This window comes from Alnus glutinosa, chromosome 7 (genome assembly GCF_958979055.1).
Source record: "Alnus glutinosa chromosome 7, dhAlnGlut1.1, whole genome shotgun sequence".
Lineage (NCBI taxonomy): Eukaryota > Viridiplantae > Streptophyta > Magnoliopsida > Fagales > Betulaceae > Alnus > Alnus glutinosa.
The window spans coordinates 29,119,998-29,129,968 of NC_084892.1; the positions used below are offsets into that span (position 1 = coordinate 29,119,998).

Below are 9,971 nucleotides of genomic sequence, written 5' to 3' on the forward strand. Positions count from 1 at the left end.
TTATTTATGCATAGAGATGTAATTTCTAAGTCCAAATAATTTCCAATACTTTGACCACTTAGGAATTAAAAAAAATAAGTAATCAATAGGACACATACGAACAATCACATATATCTCATGTTCTCTAAATATATTAGTACCGAACAAACAACTTTTATTGCTACACAAAATATCATGCAGGTCAAGTGAAGTTTATGACACAATCCTTAACAGTTTAGGGACCATTCCCAACCCAGCTGTGTTAAGTTTTTCAAAAAGAGGTAGTTATTATATGAAAACACAGGTAATAAGATAAACACCAAAACGATGTTTGATAGCATTTCTTCGAAATGTCATATAAGTAGTTATATATTTTGTAATAACACACATGAAAATTATTAATAATTTTGTAAGAAAGATTAAAATGATCATTTTAAATTTAATGGTGATTTAAAAGTCACATAACATTTAAAATGATACAAGAAAAACTCTATATATTACTCTGGATAAGACAAGCGGAAACCTTACTAGCTGAATTAGAATAAATACTATTTGTCTCTTCCATCGACTTTTTATTAAAAAGTTTTTTAATCTAAATATTAAACCCATTTGTATCTTATTGAGGATGAAGTATAAGTTTGACTCTAATAAATTAATCACTTGGGTCTTACAAAATCGAGGATATTTTGACATGCGAAATAATTGTTGCATAATTCTTGACATGATTTTTATACAATTTTACAAATTTTTTTTTTTTAAAAAAAAATTAATTATTGAATCTATTTTCTTATGTGTACACTTTATATATATCTAATAGTTTGATTTAAAAAAAATTATAAACGTATTATATGGCTAAATTTGGTCAAGAGCATTAAAGCGCAAATGCAGCAAAATATCCCAAGTAGTGGCAGCCTCTGTTTGGTCAAGGTCACTTTAAGAAGCTCCTCTGTTTCGGATGAAGGTTGGCCTTTCCTCCCATTGGTTCTTCCAAGTTTCCAATTGGTTTTTCCAGATATCATATGTTTCCCCTCCATGACATAGTTATTGATTTTTATTTTAATTAAACAAAAAAAATCATAAAATCATATAAATTGTTTAAAGTCTAATTTTGTATTTTGTATTTTTTTTTTTTAAAAAAAAAACAATTAATAATCGTGTCGATAGACAATAATTGTGTCTTTGAATCATTTCTCTTTTCCTCGTGGACCACGTTGGGCAAAATTAGTGGACCATGAGCAATCATTATATAGCCACTGTATGTACGGGCTGATTCCTTTTACTTTCTTTTTTTATATAGATATAGATATTTCCTTTTACTTTCGAGATTGTGAAATCTCGGACAAAGGATTGAAACTTGGGATTTTTGTTTCCAAAAATTTAACATTTAAAAAGGATAAAAAAAAAATCAATAATTCGGCAGGTTGTTGTGAGAAAGCATTTATGAGATTCACCTGATCGGATAAGCAGTTGGGCAACCCAACTTTTATTTGGTCAGGTGGGTCTCATAAGTGCTCACTCACAACTACCTGCTCGAATTCTATCAAATTCGGACAAAGAATTTGAGGAGATTTTAATTCGTGGCGACACACTACACAATCACCCCAAATATATATATATATATATATATATAAAAGTAATCACCCCAAATATATATATATACTGACATAGTAAACTCAAATTCAACATATTTTTATAAAAATGGTGAAGCGATTGGTACACAACATTTTAGTGCACAATATATATATATATTCTAACATAGTAAATTAGCTTTTACTTCTGTAAAAGCTCTACGATGTCTTTTCAACATATTTTTATAAAAATGGTGATGTGATTAATACATAACAATTTAGTACACAATATTTACATAAAGACATATTGGTTATGTATGTAAAATTCACGTGCATGAGCCCTATTAACGTGTTTTAATGTGTAAATGTTATGTACAAAATGTTGTACAAAAATCTTTTTTCTTTATTAAAATTGTTTTGAATTGTATGTAGTATTGTCTTGGGAAAGGAAACAAATGTATCTGTTTATTAATATATTTTGAGAAATATTTTTATTTTTAGCTTAAAAAAATATTTATCTATGACTTAAAAAAAACAGATACATTTGAAAGTTTTTTATTTTATTTTAAGTTGTTAATATTTTTTATTTTAAAAACAGAAAACATGAAACAAACAATCGGAATGCTTAAAAAATAGGCCGGTTAAATACGTTCCACCCCCATATGGTTTAACGCCTTTATATTTTGCCTCTTGCAGTTTATTTCCTATCATAGATAATACCTCGTTTATAGCTAAAGACAGAGATGATACTTCCGTCGAAGTTCCGTACAAAAATTGACAAAAGTTCACGTTAACACTTCTAAGGTGTTGACATGTGTCTTATGCATTAAAAAAAATTAAAAAACTGAAAATAAAAAGTTGAAAATAATGAAAACTTAAAAAAAATAAAAGCTTTAAAAACTAATAAAAATTGTTTAGGGGCTTTGGTCAAATCACCCCCACAAGGCCAAAGAGCCAAAAAAAAAAAAAAAAAAAAAAACGCGGGGGGGGGGGGGGGGGGGGGGGGGGGGGGGGTTAGGGGTTTGGCTCGTGAGCCACCTTTTTTTCCTTTTTTCTTTTTTCTTTTTTTAAAGCCTTTTATTTTCAGTTTTTTTTTTGAACTTTTTTAATAAATAGGACACGTGTTAACATCTTAGAGGTGTTGACGTGGACTTTCGTCAATTTTTGGACAGAAGTGTGGACGGAAGTACCATCTCCGTCTTAATCATAAACGAGGTATTATCTACCATACGAAATGAATCACAGGGAGCAAAAAAATAAAGATGTTAAACCACTTGGAACAAAAACGTATTTATCCCTATAAAAGAGAAGTAGGTGTTTTGAATTTTCATGTTTAAAAGGTTTGCATTCAATGGATGAATTTTTTGAACAAAATTTCACAAAATAATTCAATTAATCGAAAACAAGCGCTAATCAAAATAATTACTTAAGCCCACGCAAGTAATTTATATATATATATATATATATATATATATATATATATATATATATATATATATATATATATATATATATATATATATATATATATATGTGTGTGTGTGTGTGTGTGTGTTATCCAATCATTTAAAATTTTAAATAATATGACAATATATTTAAATAATATGACACCAATAACTCAACTAAATAGAACAAACAAAATTTTTGTTTTATACAGCTCTCCATTTCACTTTAAATGAAGCCTATCCTGATAAAGCGTCGTATTCCTCTTCATTTCAAGTGGTCAATATTTGATATTGTTGTATCTAACAGTGTAAAGAATACTACGTACACCGATAAATTTAACCATATTAAATCCTGTCAGTAAAATAGGAAATACTCCCTTCTGCATGTCCAAAATATCAACAAATTAAAGCAAGAGTTTGTGGCACAACCAGGCATGCGATTGTGGGTACTTGAGACAGCTTTCACTTGGAATCTTCTAGAAACTAGCTAGCATGCATGATGCATCCATCCGAAACATATATTGGTGCCCATCAATTCGAACTGCAAATACGGGGCCCCTCAAAGCATTATAATAGAAAGCCTCACACATAAATAGCCCCTCGATCCTAACCAAAGACTCAACAAGACAACAAGCTAAGATAGGTGTGTGTTATTCCTCTTCTGCCTCGTAATCATGGCTCTACCGGCTCCCACTCCAGCCCCAAGTGGCACACAATTTGCCTCTCCTGTTCCGATCATCGGCCCTCAGTATTGTGCTCCTTACCCGGTAGATCTTTCAATTGTCCGAAAGGTCCTCACCATTTCCGACGGCAACTTCGTTGTCACAGACGTCAACGGCACTGTCATTTTTAAAGTCAAAGGAAAAATTCTAACCCTTCATGACCGTCGAGTCCTACTTGATGGTGCCGGAAATCCCGTTGTCACTCTTCGAGAGAAGGTTTGTATAATTTCGCCATAAATATTATTCTAAGTCCTATTTTGTTGGCAGAAATTATATCGTCGTGAAACTTTTTTTTTTTTTTTTTTTACATTATTTTATTAAGATATTAATTAAATAATTAAATTTATTACTTTTTATTTATCTAAATTTGTAAATAATTATTTGATATATTATTAAAACTTAATTAAGTTCTTCAACAATTTATTGCTCAAAATTTAGACAACAATTATGGGATATCTTGTATGTGATATACCTACCGAGTAAGCAGTGGCCGGGCACCCCAAAATTTATTTGAGCAAGTAGTAATAATTGAAAGATAATTCATATGGGCTCTACCTTGATTGCTGGACAGTCCAAAACTTATTTAAACAAATGTGTCTCATACGGACTTTATCATAATTACTGTCCAAATCAATTTGCTACCCAAATTGCGTGCTGAAGATTCAATCCATCAAAACAGAAATGATCATGAGTTCAAATTTTCAAGATAAGTGGTAAATTAACACTATTATTAGTTAATTGGAAAAGATAATGTTGTTATATATTGTTTCCACGTCCATAAGAATGCTTATATACCAGAACCATTGTTTGGTTTGTGTAGATCATGAGTGCCCATGATAGATGGCAAGCTTTTAGGGGTGAGAGCGTGGAGGAAAGTGATCTAATTTTTAGCGTTAAGCGAAGTTCAATCCTCCAACTGAAGGCCAAGTTACATGTGTTCTTGGCAAATAACACAAAGGAAGATGTTTGTGACTTCAAGGTTGAAGGAAGTTGGTCTGAAAGATCTTGCGTCATTTATGCTGGAGAATCTTCCTCAATAATTGCCCAGGCAAAAGCTATCTTTCTTTTTTATTTATTTATTTTTGGTTCAATTAATTGGACATGAGTGTAACATGCTAATACAAATTGACATTATAGAAGATAGAAAATATATTTTTTATCTCACAGTTATTTTATAATGTTGATTTGATAGTTTTAACTAATTCTTTGACCAGTCTTTGTTAAAAAATTCAAGGGCATGTTAGAATGCGACATCACAATTACCCCCACAATCTTATCAAGACGTGTGCATGTTTTTGCTTCCAATGAAATGATTGAGCTTTCTCTTGTTAAATATGAATTTATTATTTTCTTATTAGTTTGAACTTTTGAAATAAGTAATTATTTAATATAGTATCAAAGCAAAGATCATGAGTTCAAATTTTTTGTCCGCGCGCAATTCATCTTTCATTTTAATTAAATATTATATGCGTTGGGCTTCACTTATTAAGGGTGGAGTTTTAAAATATCAATTGAATGATTATATTCATGACCATCTCCTATTAACTTAAGCTTTTGAAATATGTAATAATTTATGGAATAGGATCCTCCCCAATCCTTTCAACCCAATCCTTAAAAGTGTCACGCGTCCCTTGAGTATGTGAGAATCACATATACTTTTCTATTAAAGCTATTAAAAAAGCACTTGATAAGCACGTGTTATTAAAAAAACATGTGTTTCTTACATGCTAAGGGACATATGACATTTTTAGAGGTTGGATTGGAAGATTTTTCCGAAACCTCAGTTTGTAGAAAATTTATGTCCTGTCATGAAATGGAGATGGGATGGGTTATTCATGGTCAAGATTTAATATTGTTATATCTAACGGTATAGATGATGCCATGTGATTAATATGTTGGCATGCCATTTAAATTTTTGAAATGATGTGACATCATTTACATTGTTAGATATAATAACATTAAATCCTGATTATAAATTGTTGAAAAGGTAAGTAGCCTTGTCCATAAGTGATTTTTTAATTAGCTGTCTTAAATAGGGAGAATTTTAGACTAATTCCGTTGATTAATGTGGAACGAGTAATGCTATATGCAAGATTTTTATACCCTTTTATTCCAAAAAGTGATGTGACTTTTGAAATTATTATTGAATCAAAATCTAATAATGATTTATTCCAAATTTAATAGTACTTTTAAAAATCACATCACATTTGAATGATAAAAAAAAAAATAAGAGTCTTGCATATAGTATTACGGTCACCACACGTGAAAATTGCAGATGCATAAGAAGGAAACTGTCAAAAGTATTTTGATCGGAAAGGACAACTTCAGCGTGACTATTTATCCCAACGTTGATTATGCATTCATAGTTGCCCTTGTGGTGATCCTTGATGGGATTAACAACGACGACGTTGAATGAGATGATTTCAAATTGCGAGTAGCAGGAGGTTTTGATGCATGTGTTTGGCTTGGTCTACTCTGCTATGTTCACCACGATTGCAAACCACCTATTTTTACTTAAATAATGTGGTTTGTACTTGGTTGAATATCATAATATGTTATCCTTCTTTTGTGAAATAAGCAAGTTGTTTGCAGTAGAAATTTTGATTAACATTTACATCGGATGCTCTGTTTGTGTCGACATTAAATTAAAAAAGTAATTTTCAAAAAAATATTTTCTGCCGAAACATGTCATGTTGTTTATTGCCATGAATGATGGGGTCTAAAAAAACATGACTAGGAAAGCGATTGGACTTAAGCTAATTAATTAACATGAGGGCGAGTGAAGACTGTTGAATAACACATTTACATTTTGTATTTACAGTCGACAAGTTATGTCGCTTCTTGATTGTTGTGACATAATCGTGAATACATATAATTGCCCTAAAAGATTAATTTATGGAGGGATTTGAGATGTCTAACCCGATGTGACCGAATGAGTTCGGGGCATAACGAGACCTTGCTTTGTTTTTAGGGATGTTGTTATGCTAGTCTCTAACAAGACTTATTGTAGTGGTCCTGATCTTTCTAAAGGTGTGCTCCATGCTCGCACAACTTATTTGCTAGTATGAATGATGTTTGAGATTGATAAGGGAGATGTATTGATATGAGAAGCCTATTGTGTGTAAGTGGGAGAAGTTAGTAAATGGACCTTAATAAACCCACAATGGAGTTGATCCATATATTTCTAAGAGCTGTATCTCTTGGATGTAACTTCCATAATTTACCAAGAGTTGTGACTCTTGGTCTATCTCTCTCAATTCTCTCTTGTCTTCCTCTCTCAAATAACATTTAGGTTGTGAGCATATGTGTTTTGTTCTTGTAATAAAACACCACCGTTGAGTTGAGTTCTTACAAATATGAAAGTGAGAGGCATCACATTACAGTGTAGAACGCTTATAAAAGATACTGCTTTGTTAATTCTCAAAGAAAGGTACATACCATAGAACTCTATGTTCTTATGTTTAATTATGTTTTTCCGACAAAAAGTAAATAATGTAAAACTTGAATAGAGTTCTGTATTTTTGTACAAAAAGAACCTATTTATAGTAGAATAAAATAGAAAATACAATTAGAGAATTAAAGGTGTTGGAGAAATATCCCTCACTAGTACGGATGGATGAAAGTGCCCGCTACTCTGACCAAGTCACGTCATATTGTTGACTCATCAATTGGGCCCGCCTAACAGTAGACAGGAATTCGGAACACCCCCCCCCCCCCCCCCCCCCCGCGGAGATGACTCAACTTCATGAGTATGTGGGCCTCAAAGATAAACAAGGCTTCCCTAAAACTCTGGAAGACCTCAGAACCTCCCAAGGACAAGGGGTCTTTAAGTTGAAGACTCAAGTGAACCTCGGAACCTAGTGGAGACGAGGACATATTAGGGAAATTTCTATGAAAGTGGCAGGGGTAATAAAGGAGCATTCATTACACAATATTCCTCTCATTTATTAGTATTTGAGCATTTAATGAATTGTGTACTAGATTCGAGGGTCAAATCCGATTCTTTGATCTAACAAGTTTTCACCATCAAATAAATGTTCCTTGTAGACCCGGCAACGTCCGATCACCTTCCATGGGTAAGCCACACATGCATTTCTCAGTTATTTAGGAGCTGTTTGGTAACCGATCCAAACCATTTCAATTTCTATTTCACTTCTCCCAAAAAAATCAAATTAAAAACATTTCAACTTTTTTACACTTTTTACATCACATCAATAATTTTTTATTACTATTCAAATAAAAAAACTCACTACAAAACAAAACTTTTTCACTTTTCTATAAAACATTCTCAAATTCTATATCACATCAATCATTTATTACTACTATTCAAATAAAACATCCCATTTTCCACAACTTACCAAACAGGTCCTTAATAGAGGGAATCTTTGAGGCTGAATAGTAAGTCCAAAGAAGGTACATAGAATATATAAGGAATAGGCCTGTTTGAAAATTTCTTACCCTTTCCTTCCCTTGAAATTTTTTTTTTTTTTAATGATTGAAAAATAAAATTGATGTGATATAAAATTGAAATAATTTATATAGAAAAGTAAAAAAAAAAATTATTATAGTGAATTTTTTATTTAAAAAGTAATAAAAATGTGTTGATGTGATATAAAAAATTAAGAAAGTTAAGAATGTTTTAAAGTTGATATGTTTTTAAGAAAAGTGAAGGGAAGGGAAGGGAAGAGGAGGAAAAAGTAGTTTTCAAACGGGGCCATAATCTCCACACAGATGAGGTAATTAATTTCTTTCTATATTACATTCTCTTTCCTTAGAAAAACCTTCATTGACTTAGCCGTTAAAGGAGGCATCGTCAGCTGACTTTCGACAAGTCTTTATTGTTTTGAATATTACTACATTCCCGCAGCTGAGGATTCACTTGAAGTTTAACACGTCATCGTTCGAAAATTGTCACTAACAAAAGGAAAATATTACAGAATAAAATCAATGTCTACAAACAAATTATAATCAACTTAAACGAAAAAAAAAAAAAAAAAAAAAAAAAAAAAAAAAAAAAAAAAAAAAACAGTGAGACAAATAAAGTTAATATCATAATAGAATCTGAATATATTCACCCCAAAACAAAAACGAATCTGAATATACTCTAACAAAATTAAAGCAAGTGCATGTGGCCCAAGGCCCTCTGGCTCTGGGTAGTTGAGAATCAAGATAGCATTTACTTTGCTTCTTTTTCTTTTTCGAATTTGCAATGGCATCTCATCGTACCCATATGCCATATACGAGTTCTTGCTTTAATTTGTTGCTTTCCCTTGGAATATAATCTTCTTGGAGCGAGCATACATCGATCCAAAACATATCGGTGCCACCTCGATTTGAACCGCACCATCAACCATGTGGTCTATTGGCATTCGGGTTACTTGATAGGAAAAGGTCATAGGATTGAATCCTTCAATAGGAATAGGAAGTGTTTGGGATTATTTCATTTTATTGGCTATTTTGGGTGTTGCTAGTATTATTGGTAAAGTTTGGTCAAATTATAGCTCAACCGACTTGAAGAGCGTGTAATCTTCTCGACTGTCTAAGCCATTTTTGTCATTGGTTTTCAAGAGACAGTTATGTTGATTCAAATTTTAAAAACAACGCGTTTTGATATTTAGTTAAACGGTGCGTTTTTTACAAAATAAAACAGTCATCTTCTTCCCTTTTTCCTTCGATCTTCTACCCTCTTTTTTAACCTAATTCTTAATTCTTAACCCTCAGATTGAAATAGAAACAAGCCGAGAAAAGAGGGGTCAAAATATAAACAAAATTTTTTGTCTTTCAAAACGAAAAAGAGATCAAAATATAAAGAATTTTTTTTTGACATGGGATAAAAAAATTATTTTGGGGGGACAATGCTGCCCTTGGTTGGGATGAGATTGTGAAAAGAATTGGAAGGGAAAAAAGCTAAAGTTTATCTATTCGAACAGATTTCAGACAGGCCAGTAATACTATTTAAGTAGGACTTTTGTCCCCATTTTTTTTTTCTTAATATAATTTGGCTCTTAAAATCATTATTTTTTTTAAACATAAAATCATCATTGAATCAAATTGTAATAGTGATTCATGCTAATTAAATTAAATTGTAATTTTAAAAAACTAAATCACATTTTGAGGATAAAAGGGGGCAAAAATCTTACTTATAGCATCCCTCTTTCAATCAATCCGCCCACATGTCCCATGAAACTCTAACAGATTTTTATGTGTTGATTGTTTTATCTTTCTTGTAGATTTTGTTATTTTGTTATTTTGTTATA

At 31.6% G+C, this 9,971-nt stretch overlaps 1 protein-coding gene across 1 annotated transcript; it reads left to right on the forward strand.

The window, feature by feature from the left end:
- The first annotated feature begins 3,629 nt into the window (after positions 1-3,629).
- On the forward strand, positions 3,630-6,314 carry LOC133873154 (protein LURP-one-related 15-like). Its single transcript, XM_062310885.1, has 3 exons — positions 3,630-3,930; positions 4,535-4,762; positions 5,990-6,314. Exons 1-3 carry the CDS (start codon positions 3,667-3,669, stop codon positions 6,128-6,130), a joined length of 633 nt encoding a protein of 210 aa, XP_062166869.1. The 5' UTR covers positions 3,630-3,666; the 3' UTR covers positions 6,131-6,314.
- The last annotated feature ends 3,657 nt before the right edge of the window (positions 6,315-9,971 follow it).

Bases quoted from the DNA above. Each gene is read 5' to 3' on its own strand.
- LOC133873154 (XM_062310885.1), top strand. From the start codon at position 3,667: ATGGCTCTACCGGCTCCCACTCCAGCCCCAAGTGGCACACAATTTGCC. The intron at 3,931-4,534 runs GTTTGTATAATT...TGGTTTGTGTAG, and splicing joins TTGTCACTCTTCGAGAGAAG to ATCATGAGTGCCCATGATAG. The intron at 4,763-5,989 runs GCAAAAGCTATC...TGAAAATTGCAG, and splicing joins CTTCCTCAATAATTGCCCAG to ATGCATAAGAAGGAAACTGT.